This window comes from Macaca mulatta, chromosome 14 (assembly GCF_049350105.2).
Source record: "Macaca mulatta isolate MMU2019108-1 chromosome 14, T2T-MMU8v2.0, whole genome shotgun sequence".
NCBI lineage: Eukaryota > Metazoa > Chordata > Mammalia > Primates > Cercopithecidae > Macaca > Macaca mulatta.
This window is the reverse complement of record NC_133419.1, coordinates 114913928-114937391: the sequence shown is the minus strand read 5'-3', so window position 1 is coordinate 114937391 and position 23464 is coordinate 114913928. Positions and strand designations below refer to the sequence as shown.

Genomic DNA, 23464 nt, shown 5'->3' with positions numbered 1-23464 from the left:
GCAGTGAAATCAATCTCCTTGAAATCAAATAAAGCTCTATCATTGTGAGTTAATATTGTTCAGATGCATCCTGTGTACAGACTGCTTTTAGACAACGTCTCAGCTCTCGCAGAGGGAGGACCAGCCCACCATGGCCACATGAGGGTTTCAGTCTCATCAGATGGGTGTGACAGATTTCCTGACCAAAGGAAGATGTTTTGGTAACATCACAGACTAAGGCCTCAACAAGAGCGTACTAGATACCTCCAAGAAAATGGGATCTCAGTGGCCAGTTAGAGACAGATCCTGGCCTAATCTAGGACAGCCATTCTCATGGGGCCATGTCATACTTATAAACTTCTGCTGGGCCAGCCACACAGCCAAGGGTAGCTGAACATGGCAGAAGCCCACCCTACTCACAGCTCCCCCAGGAAATTACTGGATGTTACATTTGCTAAAAAGAGGTTGCCACCCAGACAGTTCATGTCCATGTGCTACCAACACTGTGGAAAACCTGAAGAATAGGAATCCAAGTCAACTCACCAGTATGGGTCTGCCTGTGCGTCTCCAGGGCATCCTCCTTTGAAAACTGTGCACCACACTGATCACAGACAAAGGCTTTGGCACCCGCTGAAAGAAAGGAGAGGCAGTTACCACTAGAACAATAGTCCATTGGTGAGGGGGGAGGTCCTGGGCCACAACTGTGCAGGTGGACACTAGGGGAGGGGACTGGACACCTGCGAAAATCCTGAGTGAGGGATCATCCATGGTTCAGACCTTCCTCTAAGAGGTGAACATTCACCCAACTGAGTTCCAAATGCCTTTGTCTAGGGCTCTTCCAGAGAGAAGGAGAAACAAAATCAGAATAACCAAGATAAACAGAAATGGGCTCCAAGTTAGATACCTCGAGAAGAAGGAGGATCTGAAGACCTACCTCCACGTGATGGGAGGACAGGAGAAAAATGATACCAACGCAGGGAAATGTGTCCTGTTGCCTAAACTGTACTTTATGGGAAGGTAAGAATTGCTGACATACCTCTACCTAGATGTACACGGGGACCTCTGACTCAGTGTGTCCAAAACTAAACTCACCGTCTACCCCCAACTGCTGCCTGCATCTGACCATTTAAAACCCCTGAATGACTCCCCAGTGCCTGAAGAACAAGGTTCCAACTCCTTACTGTGACTCACAAAGCACTTCTCGGTATGCTCCTCTTTCCTGCTTCGTCTCTCACACCTCACTCTTGCTCTCTTTTCTCCAGCTACACTGAACCATGTGGGCTCCCTGGAGGAACCATATTCTTCCTCATTGCTAGGCCTGAGCACATTCTTCTGCATGTCCTCTGCCTCTGACATTCTCCCACGCTTCCCTGGCTGCTATGGTGCAGTTGGAGGTCCTATTCATCATTCATGCGTCGACTTCAATACCCGGGCCCCCACGTGTAGGTGAGGCAAGGCTCCTTTATGCTCCGATAGCACCTGGTATGTTCCAGTTCTTGGCCCTTGCTGTGCTCCATTCCAAATGCCCGTGGCCCTGTCTTTCTCTCTCACCACATGGTAAGTTCCCTGGCGGAGGGACCGTGTCATCTTGTGCACAGCTGCATCTGCCTGACACACAGTGGAAACCTATTACTATACATATTTGTGGAATAAATAAGATTAATTCAGTGCAACTCAATTTAATAAACTTTCTCAGAACTGTCATTTAGAAGGCTTAAAGTGATAATGCCACCATGTCAAGATGAAACAGTACTTTTTATCATTGACTAATAGTCTTCATGGCTCTACTATATTATCTGATCCAGGGGTCACCTGTCACAAGCCTTGGCATTTTTCCTTCAAGATGTCTCATAGATGTACTCTTCCACGGCATTTGGTGCAGTGATTCCACTGCAATCACCACCCCATTCAGGCCCTTGCAGCATCACACTCAGAACACTGTAAGACGCGAGGTGGTTTCCACACCACCAGCCACCCGCAATCTACTCAACACATGCAGGTTCCTCTATGGCCACTTGATTCCTCACACTTTCTTACTCAAGAAGATACAAGGCCTCCCAATGTGTACTGACTCTAAATTCCTCTACTTGGCTTCAAGGCCTTCCATAACCTGTCCCGGTTAGCCACCCACCTCCATAGGTAAGCTGTCCTCACCAGCCCTCTCTGGGCACTGCTTGACCTTCCCAGAGTCGCTGTGCTTGAGCAATGCTCAGTCCTGTTCCTCCATCTGTTCCAATCCCACTCCATTTTCAAGGCCAGAGTTTGTGGACATCAAGCTCTCCAGTCCCTTACTCTTCTGCCCTTTCCAATCTGCCACTGCACTCTGTTCCTTTCAACACGTCTTAGCACTTTGTTGTTGTCTTTGTTGTTTTTGAGATAGGGTCTCTGTCTGTCACCCAGGCTGGAGTGCAGTGGTACAATCATAGCTTACAGCAGCCTCAACCTCCTGGGTTCAAGCAATCCTCCCACCTCAGCCTCCTGAGTAGCTGGGACTACAGGTGCACGCCACCATGCCTGACTAATTCCATTTGTTTGTTTGTTTGTTTGTTGTTTTTTATTTAGAGATGAGGTCTCACTGTGTTTCCCAGGTTGGTCTTGAGCTCCTGGGCTCAAGTGATCCTCCTACCTTGGTCTCCCAAAGTGCTGGGGGGTTCCAGGTGTGAGCCAGTGTGTCTGGTCATCTTCGCTCTTCTTTAAACATGCCTGTGTTTTAGTTTTGTATTAGAGCCTCGTACGAGCCAGAACTACTTTTTACACAAATTTGTAGCCGACAGTGCTGTTTTCAAATCACCTCAGATTTCCTGAGTCTTGACTATATACCAGGCATGATGCTAGATGCTTAATATGTATCATTCGTCCTAACTACCACCATTTATATAGTACGTGCTATCATTATCCCCATGTAGCAGATGAGTACATTCAAGCCCAGAGAGGTTAAGCACTTTGCCCAACGCCACACAGTGGTTAACATAGTAAAGGTGAATTCAAACACAGGCAGCCTCATTTCAGAGTAATCCCTGTACCCTTCGGCCTCCCTAGGGTTCCATCTGCAAAGATGCTTTGTGGATAAGACTCCATGGGTGGGGTCTGAGCTCCCATCTCTGAATGAAAATTCAATTTACCTATTTTACACATCAGGGCTTTGGGGCTGGAAAAATGGCTCCACTACTTTTCTAGAGATTTGGAAACCTCTGCCTTGGAGAATCAGCACATACTGAAGGAATGCAACCCCAAATACAAGCTGTTCCAGCACAGACTTCAATACCAATAAATGCTTCTTGCAGTGAAGAATATGACGATCCCAGAGGAAGTCTAGAAGGTGGGGTCCTCTGGAGGTATCGACTTTCTCTGTCTCGCTGACACCTATCTTCCTACTGATGAGCAGGATACACTCTAGTAGGTGCTGAATAAACGTGAGTCGACTGGCCGGATAAGTGGGTAACGAAGTACCCCAGGGAGGATATGAACTCACTTCTCCTGAAAAGCTTTAAAAATAAATATTGTCATTTGCCTTAGGTGGCTGGGGTTGAATTTCACCTGGAGGCACGGAGAATCCCATGGTGACCTCTGGGTGTCCCTTCAAGCCACAGGGCACCCTCAGGCCAAGCACCTGATATACGGCTTAGAGAGCTTTGAGGAAAGAGCCAAAAAAACTTCTAGCCCCCAGTGATGGCGAAGCAGTGATGACGTGTGTGAGCAGGGGTAGTAGCCAAGACTATCTTTCATCTATTTACACTGGAAATGCAGACAGCACCTCCAAGAGCAGAGTGGGTCTGGAGGGAAAGCTGGGGCTGGATGAAGTCACAGCTCCCTCACAATTAGAAACTGCCCCCAGTCCCAAATCATTAGCCATCAATGATTTTCTGTGGATCTGTAAGGAATCTGATTTTAATTGTATTTCTTCCTTGGGTTCTATCCGCTCTCACGGCTCTGTAAAGGAGAAAAGGGAAGCAAAGGCCCGAAGAGGGAAGCACTGGCTGGGAAGGGGAGGGCACCCTGTGGGCTCCCACACTGGAGCCCTGCAGTCGGCGAGGAGCCCACCATGCCATAGGCTTCCAAGGGATGTGGTCCGGAGGGTTCTTAGAAAACAGCCATCACTGTGGGCTGGAGGAGCTTCTCGCTTTAATGACTGAGAAGCAGAGAGAAAGGAAGGAGGCCAGGTAGGAAATAAAGGGCCGGATGTGTACCATCAGACAAGTGCAGAGGAAGATGAAGACAGATAAGCACACACGATCTAGTAAAAGCGGCTGCCTCGGCCCAAGCCTGACCACATCTGCTTGCCTTCAAAGTCCCGCCACTCCACCCCCACCTCGCTGAAGTCACGACACTGAGCTGAGCGTGTGAAAGCCCCTGTCCTCACTGACTCTGGGCCAGGTCCCTCCTTACACGTGGATAACACAAATGTCAGCTCCCACTGCTAGCCCCCACTCACAAAGCCCCAGTACTCCCACGCCCACCCGGACAGGCTCTGACTTCCCCCCAACTCTCCAGGGTGAGAGCCAAGACAGGCAGTTCCACGGACACGTGAGCGGAGCAGAGCGAGACAGACAAAATCCTTTCTCCCAAGGAGTCTTGTGCCTTTAAATTGTCTCTGTAATGGCTGGCTCAGAGGCAGAAATATTTGGCAGCCCTGAAATTAAAAGTGATAAATTTCCTCGCCAAGCTTTGATCGATAATAGAGGCCTCATCTGTTAATCAATAAGACAGTCGCTGCCTGTTTACTGTGCATATGTTGTTCACTGCTGCCTTCAGTATGATGTCAGGTTTGCATTCAAAGCAACTCAAGTGTGTATAAACCACATGGCTATTCCCAAAATGCATTACGGTGACATCATGCAGCCACTAATACATTTATAAAGCATCAATGGGAGGGGGCAAAGGAGGAGGGAAGAAGGTCATGCCAGCTGAACACAGCGGGTGTGCACGGACCTAGCAGCAGCATTTACACCCACAAAATTTCCTGGGGCTCAACCTGGAGTAGGGAGAACTCCAGGGACACAGCTCAGGGATGGCCATGACTTGCCATATCCTTCCTATACACGGGAGCTGGTTTTTGAATGTCCAGTAACTGTATGCCAAGAGGTGGATTACAGGAAATAAACAAAAGACATGAAATCCCTGCCCTCAGGGAGCTTATGTTCAAGAGGGGAGGGTGGATTTTTAAAGAGCAAGTAAATATAAAACAGGCCAGGTGGTGATAAGCGATAAAAAGAGAAATAAATTAAGTGAAGAGGGCCAGGCACAATGGCTCATGCCTGTAATCCCAGCACTCTGGGAGGCCGGGATGGGTAGATTACTCGAGCTCAGGAGTTCAAGACCAGCTTGGCCAACATGGTGCAACCCCATCTCTACTAAAAATATAAAAATTGACCAGGCATGGTGGCTGATTTTAAATCCCAGCTACTCAGGAAGCTGAGGCAGGAGAATAGCTTCAGCCCGAAAGGCAGAGGTTGTAGTGAGCTGAGATCACACCATTGCACTCCAGCCTGGGAAACAGGAGTGAAACCATATCTCAAAACAACAACAACAACAACAACAAAGCATTAAATGAAGATAAACAGAGAGTGCCAGGGGCTGTTCTTTTACACAGGGTAGTCAAGGAGGCCCTCGCTGATGCGCTGACATCTGCATACAGCAAGGCCACCACGTGACAACATCCACGCCAGGCAAGGGAAGAGGAGCAAGGAGGCCAGCTGCACGGGATGGAGGGAGGTTGAGGTAGGAGATGCGGGGATGGGGGAAGTTAAGGGATAGATTGTGGGAAAGAAATTAAATAGCAGAGGGAGAACAGTGGAAGATAAAGGGCGCTAGACCCTTGCTATCCATAGCAATCACAGATCCAAGCAAACCGAGGACAACAGCAGGATCTAGAGGTGCAGGCATGAGATCCCACGCCTAACCTGGCCACTCACAACTAGTCACCACACCTCGATGAACTGATTTCCCAATCTGTAAAATGGGCATAAGCCTATCTGTCTGCCTCCGTGAGGCTGCTGTGAGGAGCAAACAAGGTAATAGACATGAATGAATACGAAACTCCTTGCAGATCACAAAACACTCTGTGGACAGCAGAGGTCCTTGGTGCCATTTATACCTCAGGAGGCAGCGCAGTGTGGTTATGAGCTCAACATTTGGGTCAGACAGATCAGAGGTCAAATCCCAGGCAAGCTAGTTGCCAGCTGTGACCCTCAGCAAGCTGCCAGTCTCAGGGAGCCTGTCGCCTCAGCTGTAAAATGGAAGCAGTAAGGGGAGGTCCCTCGGAGAGTTGCGACAAGGTGGGGAAAGTGCTCCACCCCACAGCTGGTGGGTAGATATACAGAACCAGTAAGTCACAGCTACCATTTATCTCCAGTCACTTTTCCTTTAAAGAAAGAGCTCCCTTCATGCAATTAAAGTATGGCTGATTTTACTGGAATTGGATGTACAGTTATTTGGGGGCCATTTATCTTGTGTAAAGTGAGTCTCACATTCATAAAGACACATGGCACCACACGTGCACATACATGAACACACACACACACACACACACACACACCCCCCACCTTGTTTCTCTAATTTAAAGATGAGTGATTGTTTTGTTCAAGGGAGCAGAAAAATCTGCCATCGAACCAATATGTCCGTGCCAGCAGCTATTCGCCAGCCTGGCTCTGAAATCTTCTCTGGACAAGCCCCTGGAGCCCCATTCGACTGTCCTGTATTTGGGGCTCTCTTCCATCTTCCCAGTGGACTGTGAGCTCTGTGAGAGCAGGTTCCCACCTGTCTTGGGCTTTACCATATCCCCGATGCCCTGCGCCATGCCTGGCACACAGTCTGTGCCTACTAAATGCTTGTTAAGCAAAGAAAGCCCCAGGCAGGTTCCTAGGTGCAGAACTCACCTGGGAAGGGCGCAATGGCCACTCAGGGCACTGCCAAGCTGTCTGTCCCCTAGGGGGTGGCAGAGTCCTTATTCTGCACACTCAGTTCTCTACTACCCCCTATTTAAAACTCAAGGACATGGTCTCTGGCTAGGTCTTAGGCAGTTGAGAGGAAAGGAAAGGAAAGGTTAGGAAGTGGGGCTGTCTGCTTCCTCTGGTGCGAGACCTCCCTCTCATCAGTATGTCTGCTACCAACCCAGTCCAATGCTCACTGTGGCACCCAACAAACAAGCCTTCCCTCCATTACAGTCAGTGAGCCTCCTACCCCGGGCAGTGATCTGCCGAGTGACTACTCCATACCCCAGGCTCTGAGTTTATCTGAGATTCCAGGTACCCAGCTGTGAAAGAGACAGGCAGACATCCTTGCCCCTGCCAGTCTCCCAGGGACCCTGCAGATGAGGGCTTCGGGATGTTCTAAGCACCGCTCTGCAAGGAGCTCCCTGATCATTTTGGGTTCTCCAGACCCCCAACTCTTCTTCTCCTTTTTCCCTGACTTCCTGACACCTCCAGAAGGTTGGGGATAAAGGAAGGAGGAAGGTTCAAAGCAGGTTAAAGTTTTGTGGAAAGAGAGGACGCACATGCCAGAGGTGGGACTGAGGCCTCCGTGTGTGGCAGCAGCTCTCCCTCTGTGCCAAGGATCACCCCAACTCACAAGAATCAAAGTCGGGAACAGCCAGCAGGGCACTTTCAAAAATATAAAGCTTCCTCTAAACGCCCAGGATCCCAGTGACAATTAAAGCTGCAATCCAGTAGAAGCCATGACAAGCTCCCTGCAGCTGCCCTCACCCCCTTGACAAACAGCCTCCCTCCCTACCTGCCCTAACCAGAAATGAGGCTGAGGAGGTCCCGGGCATCCAGGAAGGAAGCAGAAGACATTGACTGCAATCAGATAGGGGGTGGTGTCTCTCTGAAGGAAAGAAGGCAGAAGCCAATGAGTGAAGAAAAAAAAAAATCCAAATCCCTCCCTCTCCAAAACCTCTCCCACCCCCATGCTAATAATAAGAAGGGGGAAAAAAAGAACCACTGAAAAAAACACCTAATGTTTGCCAGCATCTAATGCTGAGTGGTGTGTCCTTTTTTCAAAATTCCTTGAGATTTTAAAATAAACATCTTGAATGTTCTGATGAGATCTGCACGCCTGCTTACATAAGGAAGTACAGAGTGTACCAAAACAGCAGACCCAAAAAAAGCATAAGCTGTCAGAACAATGAGTACAGACGCGGGGCATTTTACAACAGGCCACGGTGTACAGTTTTATTTACAGTACCTCTTATCAGACGGAGAACAGCACACTGGCTGCCAATTCCAAAGGCCGGCACTGCGTGTTCTTTCCCTCAAGGAGATGTGTACTCCCGGAGAGGAGCTTGAAGGCTCTCTCTCTCTCTCTCTCTCGCTCTCTCGCTCTCTCACTCTTGCTCTTTCTCCTTTATCAACAAAACAAAAAGCTGATCCAGAACCAGAGTTTCTGGAAGGGACACCGATTCAGGAAAGAGGGAAAAGGGAAAGCAGGTGAACAAATGCTGGCTGAAAGGAAAACAACCAGCCCCATGGATCGGTCCAGGATGTGGTTCAAGGGTAGCTGTGGTTGACAAGGCTGTGGGGAAAGGTCCTCAGAGCCTGGCCTCACTACAGGATGGGAGGGTGAATGAACTCATGATACAGGACCGAGAAAGACACCAGGAAAGTCTCCTGGGCTGAGCAACAGAAAAACGGGAGTCACCTGGGATGGAGGACAGGTGGTTTTCAGATCTCCAAAAGCCAGTGTCCTGCCAGTGACCTGGCAAATGACTGACACCTCATGTGTGGCTAAATATCCACTCTGCAAAAGAGGAAACCCTGGAATGGGTCAGGAGGAAATGCTGAGACATCTCTATGGCTGAGAGAACATTTCTTATCCTATCTAATAAATGTGATGCTACTAGGAAGCTGCACGGTGCCCTTGTCTCTTACTGGGAGCCTGGAGTCCCGCTCTCAAGTCCCACAGGGAGCACACAGGTCTACCTTGTCCCTTATCCCTGCAACTCAATTCTCAGGCAGAGTGGCTTGGAAAGCTCTTTTGTTACTCCTTTTAGCACCAGCAGGTAATCCCACAGGCTTAGAAACACTGTCCACAGCCAGAACACACACATGCACTCGATATTAAGCTGCACAGGAAGGTAGTGAAGAGCACGCTCTCTGGAATCAAACAAACTCTGGTTCAAGTCCCAGTTCTACCATGTCTAGCTACCACCCTGGAGACTGAATTCTCTTTTCTGGGCCTGTTTCTTACCTAGAAAACTGGGCTCAAAGTGTTTATGCCACACTTTCAGGGATGATTCATGTAAGTAATATATGTAAAGTGTTTAATACACTGTCTGGCATACAGTAACTGCCCAATAAATGCTGGTTGTCATTAACACCAACATCATCGTTGACACGAGGAGATAAAATAATAGCAAGGTATAAGACACACACAAACGTCAAATGCATGCAAGAGATACATCACGCCATTTAAAATATTCTTACCTTTCCAGCCCAAACACACGAGTAAAGACAGGGTCAGATCAGTCTTCCCCAGGAGGAGATCAGGGAAATGACACCCCCACCGCCAGCTCCCATCATCACTCATGGCCAATGTTTAATGGTATTATTACCCTCCTACTGCCTACCCAGAAGGGAACCAGGGAATGCAAACCAGTTTGAGGTGATTTATGTTTTTAAAAATACATGAGTGAATTATTTTAAATAAAATGCAAGTAGGATAGTAAATTTGTTGCAGATTTTTAAAAAATACAGGCCAGGTGCAGTAGCTTGTGCCTGTAACCCCAGCCTGGGTGACAGAGGCATACTCTGTCTCCAAAAAAAAAAAAAAAAAATACAAATCTTCCTGAAGTCTAAGAGTAATGACTCAGGGGTTCACCTTACCATTGCTTCTAATCTCTTTCTTCTCCTGGTAACTTCTATGACTGGGCAATCATGGTATGGTGGTGATCAGCACAAGGACACAAACTCTCTCTTACTATAGGAATGTCAGCCCCTGCTGTGATGAACCAGACTTCCTTCCAGACATGCCTTGCCAACCGAGAGATCTCTCAGAGGTTAATGGTCAGGCCCCTCAAAATGAAGTCTCAGGCAGGGTACAGTGGCTCATGCCTGTAATCCCAACACCTTGGGAGGCTGAGGCAGGTGGATCACCTGAGGTCGGGAGTCCAAGACCAGCCTGACCAACACGGAGAAACCCCGTCTCTACTAAAAATACAAAATTAGCCAGGCGTGGTGGTGCATGCCTGTAATCCCAGCTACTCAGGAGGTGGGGACGGAAGAATCGCTTGAACCCTGGAGGCAGAGGTTGTGGTGAGCCAAGATCGCGCCATTGCCCTCCAGCCTGGCAACAGAGCAAGACTCCATCTCAAAAAAAAAAAAAAAAAAAAGAAAAAGGGAAAAAAAGAAGTCCCACAGCAGCTCAAAGCCAGAGACAGCTTTAGAGTTCTACTGCTCATTGATGGTATGGTACCAGCATCAACTTCGCAGCCTCATGTCCCTCCTGAGAACGAAGCTATTCAACCTCACGTGACAGCTTAAACAAGAACCTGTATGAAGTACCTGGCATACAGCAGGTGCTCAAGTCACAGTAATTATCACGATTATGGAATAATTTCACTTCATCAAGCTGACGAGCTCCAGGAGGACAGACCCTGGCCACAGCCTACAGGGTACGCAGCCCACAGTATTTCCAGCCCCACAGCTCTGGGAGAAGGCCCAATTGCAATAAGTAAATGGCCTGGGTAAATGAGACACTATGTTCTCTGGGGTTCTCGTATAGATGATATTATGTTATTTGGAATGGGAGACAGGACCAGCCTTAGGTGAGGCAGGGTAGATAACTGGCTCAAGGAGGGTTCTGTCGGCCAGCACACCCAAGATTTTCCAAAGTACCAAAAGAAACTGACTTGGGGTCCTGACTGTCACTGCCTGAGCTGTGTAACCCTTGATGAATCCTTTCATCTCTCTATCTTGAAATGACAAGTTTTAAACTGGGACATCTCTAAGGGAGAAAAGATGAACAGGTGTTCATGAGAAGCTGGGCGCTCATGGCAAAGAAAGTTAAACGTGGCCGTACACGAGATCTCAAATGCCTACAACCCTTGGTGTTTGGAAGGTGCTGTTGAGACCAAGTGAGGGCTGGGTTCCCGGGTTCAGCCAGCAGAATCCTTCTCAAGGTGAATACTCTGCTCTATCAGGCAGGTAAAGTGGAACAGAGAGTCCAGACATTGGGAGAATCATTAGCCAGAGTCAGGCTGGGCCAGGGCAGCTGTGCCAAAGACTGACCCGAGATCCAGGGAATACCTGGGCTTTCAAGTGTTCATAACTTTGTTTTGTTTAAGAGAGATAGCTTTGCAACCTTGGCATTTGTGAGAGGCTGGATAATAAAGCCAGGGACGTAAGAGTAAGGGTTTCTGCCATGATTTTATGGGACATCTCCGCAACTCCTAAACACCAACAATCACCCGCCTCCCAGGTCTCCACTTGGGGATTCTCAGGAGAGAAGTTCAGAATGAAAAGAGAAGTTTCTGCTGGCCCCCAGCAGCCCCAAACTCAGCCTGTGATCTGAGCCTTTGGTCTCCTCTCGTCCTCATTTATTCTGCTCCTTTCCTCTGAAGCAGCTTCAGAATGCTCCGTCACAGGCCCCCACCCTAAAGGTGGCATGGAGGATTTTACGCACATGCACACACACACATGCGCGCGCGCACACACACACATGCACACACACCCGTCTCCCCTGAGTAGGATTCACAATACTGGCTGGGAAATGGAAAAAAGAAAACTAACACCCCTCCAGGGTTGGTGGCCAGGATCCAAGTGCCTACTCCACCCATTTCAAGCTGATACCTGCCCCTGCCCCTGCCCCGGTCCGCCAGCATCTCCTGACACTCCTGCCAACTAACTTTTCATTGGAGGTATTTTAAAGGGAACAGGAGGCAGTGTTCCTCAGCCTCGATGGCGTGCTGGACCTCCCTCACTCTCTCCATGCTGGTTCCTGCCTCCCTCATTTCCCACTGACCGAAGAGAATGCCGAGTCCTCTCACAATGTTGAGATCTCCTTGGGATCTCGATATTGATAATTCCTTCATTGCTTGGTTCTCAGAATCCCCTGTCCTCTCCATTCTCCCAGCATCTCTCTCCAATGCCACTTGCGACTGTCTTTGTAGTGTGTATGTGTGTATTTTGTTTCTAAGATAGAACATCCTTAGGTAATATTTCAACAAATGAAAAGAAAGAAAGCCTTTTAGAAGGCTCCAGATGCTGTCACAAGTGTGATAACCGTTGCACTCTTCAAGAAACCAATTGGCAGAGCTCTGCATACAAGTTATCTGCTGACAATGGGCTGTGAGCTGTACAAGCCCTGCAGATGAGAGCTTCTCTTCTCCTGGAAAGTCCACCAGGAAGCAGTGCCATAGACCCTGAAGACATCCCGGTCAAGCTGCAGGGAAGAGGCAGGGTTCGGTATATGCATAGAAGGCTGTCTAAGCTGGGCCCTTGCTCCCATCACAGGCAGTTTAGCGGAGGACCTGGGTTTGATGTTGACAGAACTTAGATGTTAGCTCAGCTACCCACTAGCTAAACCAGGAGCGTTAGCAGCTAAACTCTCTGAGCCTTGGTTTCCTCACCTGTTAAAGAGATAATGATACATCCTTCCTACCCTAAAAGCAGGACTTCAAAGTTGCACAACAGCAGTGACACCACTCACTCAGAAGTGGGACTATAAGGTTGTTGGAAGGTTTAAATAAGATGATACACAGGAAGGTGCCCAGCACAGAAAGTGGAGCTCAACAGACACACAACACCAATACCTTCACGCCTTCCCTTACAAGATCCTACACACGCTGCCCTGCAATGAGGAGTCACAACGCTGCTGCTGCCATAGTGTTGATAGTAATCACAATAAAAATACTAATAACATGTGTTGCCTATTCATTATGATGCAAGCATTGTGCCACCTACTTTACATGCAATATGCCATTGAATTCTCCCAACAACTCTAAGATTATCCCCCATTTTATACATGTGCAAACTTTTTTTTTTTTTTTTGAGACAGAGTCTTATTCTGTTGCCCATGCTGGAGTGCAGTGGCGGGATTTCAGCTCACCACAACCTCCTCTCCCGGGTTCAAGTGATTCTCCTGCCTCAGTCTCCCAAGTCGCTGGGATTACAGGCACATGCCACCACACCCGGCTAATTGTTGTATTTTTAGTAGAGATGGAGTTTCACCATGTCAGCCAGGCTGGTCTCAAACTTCTGATCTCAGGTGATCCGCCCACCTTGGCTTCCCAGAGTACTGGGATTACAGGCAGGAGCCACCATGCCTGGCCTTAAATGTGCAAACTGAGGTTTAATAAAAGGCTTACTTCTCTTGCCCAAGGTCTCATAGCTAGTAGCATAAAAGAAAAAAGAAAAAAAAAAAACCTCAATCAGGATGGCAGCATGGGAAGCCCACCTAACTCTGTTCTCTGAGTCCTTTGCCCATTAAGAACAACTCTCACCTCCTGGTCCAGGCCTGAAACAACACTGTCTATCTGAGAAAGCCTGGGCTGGGAGCAACACAGGGTCTAGACCTGCCTCTGCTTAGACTTCAGTGTATTCTAAGATCCTGCTTTTCTTGGCCTGTTTCTCCATCTACCAAGTGGAAGTCATGTTCCTTGCCCCTCCCAGCACTTAAAGCTATTGTAGAGAAGAATGAGCTCAAAGGTATGAAAACATGTAGGAAGGAAAAGGTACAACTGATTTTCTAGAGTGACTTATAATAAAACTCGAGGCATATACCTCCATGCTTGACTCCCTTCTTAGGCATTCTCCTTTCGACTTCTAAGCAAGCAAGATGTTCTATCATAAAAAGACAATCAGTTGCATTCGCTGAAAGTAGAAAAATGGACTCTCACATTGACGAATGATAGCAAACGACAAAGACCGATGTAGACAAGGTTTCTTGGTTAACCTTCAGTTCACCAAAAAGTCCTTTGATTACATCTTCTCTGAGCATCCTAGTTAATCAAGGCTTTGCCGAGCAGATCCTCACTCTCAGCTGTAAAGGCCTCTGCTCTTCCCCATGTCCCTCTGCTTGTGCCCCTTATAGTCTGCCCTTTACTCACTGCCCAGATTGGACTCCTTCCCCCCAGAAGAGCAGGTGGATTCAATTATCTTGGGGCTGAGTATGTAAATTTTAGAACCAGGCATCCCTCCTAGAGACTCCGGAGTTGTCACTTACTTTAAATTCATTAATACACATATACAGGTACGGATGTGCTTCCACTGTGCTTCCACTCTCGGCGACAGCTGGGAAAGAGGCCCCAGCACCTGACCCATCCGTCACAACACCCACCATCCCCATCTCAGACACGGAGCCCCAGAGACTGCCACCCTCCCTTCCCCTTCCCCGGGCCCCTCAGTGGCACCTCGAGGCTGCCAGTCTCTCCAGGCCTGCTGTGGCTTTTAGAAAACAGAGCATGTCTATTTTTAGCCCTTCTCAGCCTAATAATACTCCCCAACACCCATTCAGCTTAATCACTTTATTGAGGACAAGAAGCGGGCTCTCTAGCCCAGGTGCTTCTGATGTTAGGAAGTAGTAAAATGTTCAAACTGGTTAAAAATGACACTCATTGGCTTGCCTTTGGTGTTTCTGAAACCTTAATTGTGGCTCAGGCTGTGGATCTAAAGAGCCTTGCAGGTTTCAGAGTCTGGCTTCCTTACCCCCTGCACCATAATTGAGGTGTTACATTACAACGACGGCACTGACATTTGCAGGCTCAAAATTCAGAAGCCTTAAAATGCCACACTTTTCAAAACAGAAATATTGCCTGCCATACTTAATGCCCATTCTAAGTATGAACCATCTCCCTGCCGGAAAAAACACGAACCAAAACAAAACAAAACTCGTCTTTTCTGGCTGCCCCCATGCCAAAGGTCCAGGTGGGAAACTATTTGCCATATTAAGCCCATAGTTGCTTGAAAACAGAAATGTTTGTTTGGTGTAATTAGAAGACCTGCAAGTTCGGTGTGCGCAGAAAATAGACTGTTGGCAGCTCTTCCGCGCACACCTTTGAGACCGTGACTTCCAAAGCTTCAGGGTGAGCATCTGCAAGCGTGCGATCTGTACCACGTGAGCCACGGGCTGGGAGAAGTGGGCAGCCTGGAAAGGCGATGGAAACAACTTTGCCTCAGAGATTAAGACCCGGGGCTTCAGGGTCAAGCGGCCCCAAGGTCACAGCACAGCTCTGTCTCTTATTTGCTAGGTGACCTTAGGCAGTAAACTCAGTCTCCTCATCTGTAAAATGGACATCCTAACAGTACCAACTTGAAATGGGTCTTGTGAGGCTCAAACGAGATGATGAAGTAAAGCAATCTGGCACAGTATCTGGCACCTGTAGGCCTCCAGGAAATGTTAGCTGCCACTGTCATTATCTTTGCTTTCCTCCTTTCTACCATGGGCTCCTTCTAAGACAAAGTGTTTAGTTTTTGTCTCTTCTGCCTTGCCCAGGACAAAAAAGAAATCTGGGCACTAGAATGGCTAACCATGGCCAGCTATGTGCGGTCGTGGGACATTCTCGGACACGCAGTAGGGAACTCCTATGGACTCAGAGTGGGTAGATGGAGCTGGAACCAAAGCAGGAGCATTGAGGGGATGACTTCTCAGGTCCCATTCAGCTAAGCGAGTAAAGGTCACATCCAAGGCCTGGAAACTCACCTGGACCAGGCTCTTCTACATTCCTGGGCAGCTTCCCCTGCTGCTCCTGTCTCCCTTTCCTTCCTTCTCAGGCAGGGTGCTTTGAAGCACCTTCACAAACGTCCTGCTCTTCAGCAGGCAGAGGCGGAATGCCTCATTAACTTTCCCAGCTAATTTTACAATTTAACCAAACACCACATTCCTGCTTCGATTCAGCCAGCCTCTGACTGTGACAAACTTTTATAACGTTGAGATGGAGGAAGGAAGCAGAGAGTCCATGCCAGAGACTGAAGATAAAGTTCTGAAAACTAAAGTGGGAGATGGAGAGTAGGAAAAAAAATAGCTCTATGAGCTCTATGTACGCTCCAGAGCAGAATTGCAGGCTGTGCAGGGCTGAGCAGTAGGGAAGAAAGCCACGTCGGCCTTGTGGTGTCAGAAAGATGGAGTGCTCCCGTGACAATGACTCTTCCTGTCACCTCGGGGGGCCGGGGGCTATATTGGGAAGCACAGTGACATGCTGTCCTCTGAGGGGCATGATTCAATCCTGATGGGCAGCAGGCCAGAGGTGAGGCAGGCCACCCAGAGGACACGTTCAGCTTGGCAAGGCTGCAGGGCCCCTTCCAAAGGGTACTGAAAGGCCCTTCCCAGCCCACTGAGCTGGCTCCCAGCTCCTGATAGAGATTCTGGACGGGGGTGGAGTTCAGTGGGAGGACTGCATGTCTAGGAATGTTTCCCCATCAAGAATCCTATGGGCTAGAAAAGATCCCCAGGGTTGTCATCACAGTCCTACATACGCTGGTCCATGCTTTGCTCGGCTGGGACAGACAGGACCTCATTAGAGACAGAGAGCATCATTCGGCCTCATTATCTATCATCAGACCCTGCTCTCGGTAGACAGATAAGTAAGGAAGACAGTGCACGGTGATTCTCTTTGCTCCCGGGTCAGCTTCAAAGGCTGCACCTGTCCCTCTCGAGCCTATACTCCAGAGCGTCTGACTCCAGACCCCAAATCTCAATTAATGCAAAACTGGCCCCCCAGCAGTGCTCTCTCAGATGTGCTGGATTATGTCCATTAGGCCCCAGTGAAGGCACTGGGAGATCTGGGACATTCAGGCAAGATGGTGGCCTCCCAAAATATCTGGGCTCTGGGCCTTTATCCTGGGTTCATATTAGCAAAGGCAACTGAGGAAGTAAGACTCCAGCAAATCCAAAGTTTCAGAGAGTTCTGTCTTTACCCGGAGTTACCTTGTTACTGAAAACGACTGTGGCCTTGCATAATTACTCCAACAAAAATGCAGCCGCCAATGAGCTCCCTGTGCTCAATTAGCTTATAATAGTCAGTGAGAGAGCTGCTGAGGTTTAATCCAACTACCCCAGAAGACTTTTTATCCCAACTACCTAATGAAAAGTTTAGAATTTGCTTTTTTTTTTTTTTCCCCTTGTCCCAGGCAAGTGAAAGAATTCCAATCAAAATAGGACTGGCTTGGGGGAAGGAGGAGGGAGTGCGTTAACTACTGGGGAAAAGTCTGGAAGAGATGTCTTTGTCAGGTTGAATCCTGGAGAGAGCCAACAAAAGGAGCCCCTGACTACACAGGCATCCGCCCCTCTCTCCCACTGGCATCCATCTATGCGGTGAACAAGCACCGTCTTCACCAAAGGCATACACAGGGGCTTTACCCACGTGGACCGAGGAGGTGGGCTGGAGCCCATCCTGAGACAGTCCTCGGACACTTCCTCCATTTGCCCTCCAGGGTGACCAACTCTGTCCTCAGCCTCACCCAGAGGCAGCCCTCTGACCTGTCTTCTCAACCTAGGCTTTATGGGGTTCTAGGTACTCGTAACATACTTTTTAGTCCATCAATTCCTATATGAGAAATTTACAATCTTCTGGGTCTGCACCCAATGTTAAGCCTCGCTTTCACATGTGTGTTTGTTTTGTGGATGCCTCAACTTGGAAGGGCACCCTGAAGTGGCAGCTTTTCATCTTTAATGCAGTGTTTCTCAGCCTCCAGGCCAAGGAGGCCCACAGCCATCTCAGGGATCGGAGGACTCCCAAGTGCAAGAAACTGGGCTCTAAATCTCTGCTCGGTGGCTGGAGGCAGAGGAGGATGAGGAGGAAAGAGGTGCCTGCCTGGCTGGTTCCAACTCACAGAAGCTCTTGTTTCCTTTTGTCCAGAAAAGTAGGCCCACTCCCACCACAGCACTCCTTCTGGATACTCCAGGAGCAAAGACCTCATCAAAATCCCATGAACCTCCTTCCCGAAGTTTTCATAGGAACTTCTCCCCGCTCTAAATGCCTGCAGCGCTCAGCCTTTCCCCTTGCGGTCACAATGAGCACACCCAGCCTTGCTCAACGCCTTCTCCTGCCAGAGGGCTCGTGTCACCCTCTCAGCCAGACCACCAGCTTCTTGCAGACAAGGACACTGGCTTCAACCTCTCTGTCCGCCCTGCCTAGCTTTGCACACCACTGGCCCTAGGTTCAGTTGCTAACTGATGAATGACTTCACAAACGATTTCCCACAAAAGAGGGCCACACGTGTGACCCAGAGTAGTCATCGAAGTTTCTCTGCTGCTCACCCTTCACCATCTGGTTCCCATTTGGCTGATGTTTCGCTCCCCAGAGAAAGCTCCAGCATCCCTGGCGTGTGCCTGGGGAAGATGAGGCTGTCAGAGAACGGACATAACCAGCCTCATGTCAAATGGTCCAGCTTCACTGGACATACTCTGAAAGGTCAGGGAGGCCACAACCTTCCTGACGTGTCATACTCCAAGACGCCTGAAGTCTAAGGTGCTAGTAACAGCCCAAGTGGTCACAGCTCTCACATTTCTGGGCTGCAGCACAGGTCAGCTGCCCCTTTCACCCCACTCCAGCATCACAGGCTGTGTGTGCCAGAAGCAGAGCACCCCGTTGCATCACCACGCAGGAGGGACCGCAGGCAGCTCTCTCCTCCTACCCCGCCTCTCTACGTGGCAGGGTCGTGGAAAGGAGGAGTGGGGGGCATGACACAGTCAAGCTCTCCCTGGGTAGGAGGGCCACACACTAACCCACAGACCCTCCTGCAATGCTCCCAGAACCCTCCTATGCCCAACCCTACAAGGCACTGCGGAGAACTCACAGCCACAACTCACAACCACTGAACACATGCTCCTCTGGCAGAACAGGAAGAGGCTAATAAGCCACACCTGCTCCTGGTGGCACAGGTGCAAGGCACTCAGGCAGTAGCCAATTACTATGCCACCCTCCCCACCCCCAGGACCCTTGGGCACAGGGCCTTCCTGGTCTTAGCTCCCCAGTTTGAGAGATTGGTTACCTCTACAGAGAAGCAGGCATTTAGGCACTCATATAGCACAAGGCCAGGGGCTAGGTATAGCAGCATGCTATACTATAGTAGAAATGCAAGATGCAGGGTGGAAGGAGAGAGAAAGAGAGGGAGGTTTGAGTCCAGCCCTGCTACTTGCTAGCTTTATGATCTTAGGCAAGTTAACTCTTTACTGTCCTCATCCACAAAACAGAATCGGCATATCTGTCTTCCAAAGTCGAAGAAAGATTGAGTTCAGATATGCAGACCACACAGCACTGTGCCTGGAACACAGCAAGTTTCAATAAATGTCTTTCTCTCCTTCCTGCATCCAAACCACACATCCTGAGCGCTTCAATTCTTCAACAGATATTTCCTGAGAGCCTGCTATGTGTCCGGCTGTGAGGATGCAACAGAGCATACTACTGACAAGGTCCCCGCCTTCCATCCTTGTCTTCTCATCCAGATTGCTGACTCCTGGGGCTGGAGGGAAGCAGGCAGCATCTCAGGTCTGTTCCTTACCATGTGCAGGCCTGTTCACTCACCCATTAGGTTATTTTTCAAAAGACTAAGTTATAACCACCATTTGGGTTACTAAGCAAGGTAGTATAAGGGGACACAAATCACATGTTCTCAAGAAACTTAGAGTCTAGTAGGCAAAAAAGGCCAAGCAAATAAATAGCTGTGTAACAAAGAAGGTGACAGGTGCTATAAGAGGGAGATAGATCAATGGCTAAGAGCGATCAGACGAGGGGCGGCCTCTCGTCTTGCCCAGACAGATGCATCCTAGGGCTGAGTCGGCTGACTTTTCAAAAGAGAAGAGAAAAAGGAACACTCGCGGGTGGGGCACCAGTCCTGGCACGGGAAACAGGCAGGACCTATTTAAAACAACTAGAGGCAGGTTAAAGCCTTTTCTGGCAAGTCCCAAAACTCGTGGAGCTGACCAGACAACCAGATAGAACCAATACTGTCAAAATCCTACAGATTTTTAGAAAACCATTGAGCTGTTGCCGGGATGATAAAAGAATCTTGCCATTCTAAGGGAAGGTTCGGGCTCAGAGGAAGGAGGGGTTACTGAGAGAGGAGGAGGGGGTTGGGGAGAAAAGGGAACGCCCTACAAATATAGATCAGGGTTAGGAAGAAAAACCAGACGGCCAAGGACATTTATGCATTGTAGTTGCTTTACTACCTAATTAATTCAGTAATTTCAAAAACAATTTTATTTATGTTCCATTTACCACATCAAAGGTGAAAAAAAATCCTACTGATGCTAAAATAATACCTCAAGGCATCTATTTTTAATCAGTTAAAAAAAAAAAAAAAGCGAGGGGTGGAGGAAGAGTTTAAAAAAAAAAAAAAACAACTCGCCCTGTTTTCTATACAATCTCTCCTGGGCAGACCACCAACCCTCAGAGAGAGAGAGAGAGAGAGAGAGAGAGAGAGAGAGAGAGAGAACACAGCCAAGCCCTCTCTGAGAGGCTTCCTGGCTGCTGAAAACCAAGCTTGTCAAAAAAAAAAAAAAAAAAAAAACCCACAAATCCATAATGGCCCGAGGCTCCTCTCCAATCTATTTTCTGCTCAGCTGGTTTTAAATGAAGTTATTATGAGTCATTAAAACACCCGCAAGCCAGTGGAAGTCAGCCAATTACAATTTTAAATTTAGCCTGTTCTCTGCCCCATTCTCTTGTTTTCTTCCTTTGCCCACAGAATGCTGCTGCTGTTATTTTTTCCCTCCCTTCCTTTACCCAAAGTGAAAGAGACAGTTATGAAAATGCATAGTATTGCACAGAGCACAGAATCATTCATATGAAACTCAAATTATTAAATTAAAAAAATACAAACTTCTGCCCCCTCTCAAGTCAACCCAAGTCTTGCCTCAGCCCACTGGATTCCTCAGAAACTCCAGTCTGAGCCCTAAAGGTCATGGGGCTATTTTTAAAATGAAAAGGTTCTTCCGTGGGGTCTTGTTGAGAAATGTTCACATCCATCACACAAAATCAACATTTTCATGGCTGAATCCAAAAGGTAGAAACACACCACCACCATCTGAGAATTAATAACAAACAATGAAGTTGAAATTCAAAGGTAAAGCAGGCTTTGCAATCAAGCATGAATGTCGGTGGAAGTCACTTGATATGATGAGCTCATTTAGTTTTTAAATCTTCAAGGTAATGGTCTGTGCGGGCCCATTACAGCAAAGGAACAAATTTGAGTATTTCATGTAAATGCTTCTTCTCAATCTCTTTTTTCCCATGCTTGCACACACAAACACACACATGCACACATGGTGTTCTGATGAGGACTCTGTCCCCATTTCTAGGAATATCACTGCAGCTTTTCCAGACCCTCCAACAAGTGAGTCCCTCTACCCAGAGGACTGTCTAATCCTGCAATCTTCACCAACCTCAGTTAATGGATGAGTCTGCAAGCTCCACAGAACAGATGCCCAGATGTCTGCAAACACCTTCCATTACCTCCAGGCCCCTTCTCCCTCATGGTTACACACACACACATACACACACATAGACCAGTCCTCTGCCCCACCATACTTGCAGTTCCACTGCCCCAAGAAGGCAGCAGAGCCCCAGCCACAGACCTAGGCAGCTGAACACCTGGGAGAGGAGTGGATGCCATGCCATTTCATTGACAGTCACCGAGAGTTAGTGTGGAGGCCAGGATGCTACCAACAGTGGCTGCCTACCTGGTGGCTCTGGGTGAGCTGGAACTCAGGGTCCATCCCTACCAAGCAGCCTCCCTGAGAAGAGCGTGTGAAATACCATGATGTTTCCAGGCCCACTGCGACCTGCAGCCATTTAGCGAAGGCAGGAGGATTTGGCCTGACCTCTATGGAACATAAACCTGAGGCCTGTGAGCACAGATGTCCCGGGCTCTGAAGGTCCCCAGAGCTGGGCAGATGTCACCCTCCTATCTTCAGCCCTGAGCCACCCCACTCAGTAGTTCCAAGTGGCACCCCTCACAGCAACCTGTCAAGTGGCTCACCGAGACCTGTTCTCCCGGAAGCCAGTAAGGCTGAAGCTTCAGGCCTCTCCCTGGCACTGACCCCTTCCCTGAGAGGGGCTCTAACACTTGGTATTTATAATCCTTTTCTGAGGGACAGCACCCAAAACTGAGTACTCTTCAGGCCCCACCAAACCCAGATCTGCCCTAGTAGTACAAATACTTTTATAACAGGATATTCATTTATTCGACAAATACTATCAGTGCACAACACTCCTATGTGCCAGGCACTTTGCCAGGGCATGAGTACATGAGGGCGGCTGCTGAGTCCTGCACTCAGGTGCACAGTACAGGCCCAGGCGAGCACAGTACCAGCAAAGTCCAATAAGGGCCTTGCAGAGTCTAACCCTGCTCAACTACTTGCCCATCCTCAACACAACTGGGGTTTGCTGGGAACATCCAGGGACCTAGGAAAAGCAGGGGCCAAGCCAGAGAAGCCCCACTCTGGCCCCTGAGAGGCAAGGGACAAGAGCACACGAGGTTCTAGGTGCTGGGAGCATTCTAGGGACACCGGCTCAAGAGTCCTCCCCTCCGGGGAGACCTCTGGGCCAGAGTGACATTTTGTTTTCCATTCCAACCACTGCCCAGCTTCCAAGCTAAAAACACTTTGAGGTGGTGGGTTAGGACAGGGAGACAGGGAGGCAGGGAGAGACAGAGACAAAGACAGAGAGAGAAAAGACCAACCAAGACAGATGGAGACAAAGACAGATGAAGACATAAGAAGGAAGACAGAAAATACACAGGAGTGTCAAGAAAAGGCCAAGGCTGACACAGACACAAAGGACAGGGACAAAGAGATGAAGTGAGATGAAAGCAGACTGGGGAGAAATAGAAGAAGAGAAGAGCTGAAAAATAAATACCTGCCACCACAGAGACCTGGACGAGAGCACTGAAAGTAAGAGCCACAGTAGCGTGATGGATGCCTAAAGCAGGGTGGGGCCCGTTGGGCACAGCCTGGATACAGAGACCCAGGCCCACCCTGGTTAGAGGGCTGGGAAATGGGGCCAAGGGCAAGAGAAAGCAAGGCCAGGCCTCCTAAGAACCCTTCCGGCAGGGTGTGCGTCTGCGAAGCCAAGAGAAGACAAAAAGACCCTGGAAATCAGAAATGGCATTGCCACTATCAGGTTGATCCCATGTAAATATCCCTCCCCAATAACCCCTTATCTATCCATCCTCAGACAATAACAAGGGCCAGCCCAGAATGTAGGAAGGATGGAAGGAGCAAAGGAGAGGAAAGGGAGACTAGGAGAATCAATGGCAGACAGGCAGATGTCCTAGCATCCATCCCTCTAGGGCACCATTCATTTCCTAATAAGACCGTCATCCTCTAGCTGTGCAAAATCATGTGGTGGCATGAGAGAGGGTATGTGTGGAAGAAACCACCCTATGCTGAGATAGAAAAATCATCGAGAGAGGGAGAAGGAAGAAGGTTATTACATAATTTCCACTTTCTTCCCTCCACCCTCAAAGTAATGTTCTATCTGACAGGCTCCTCTCTGAGGGGGGAAAAATGACAAATCCAATCCAAAATTCAACAGCCTGTGTTCTGTTCAGAG

At 48.7% G+C, this 23464-nt stretch overlaps 1 protein-coding gene across 5 annotated transcripts in view; it reads right to left on the bottom strand.

Moving 5' to 3' along the window:
- ZBTB16 (zinc finger and BTB domain containing 16) overlaps positions 1 to 23464 on the bottom strand; it is a 191867-nt gene that overhangs the window by 62982 nt on the left and 105421 nt on the right. For all 5 annotated transcript variants that reach the window (XM_028832514.2, XM_028832515.2, NM_001257623.3 and 2 more), the window contains 1 exon segment: positions 523 to 609. In XM_028832514.2, coding sequence (XP_028688347.2) covers positions 523 to 609 — 87 coding nt within the window.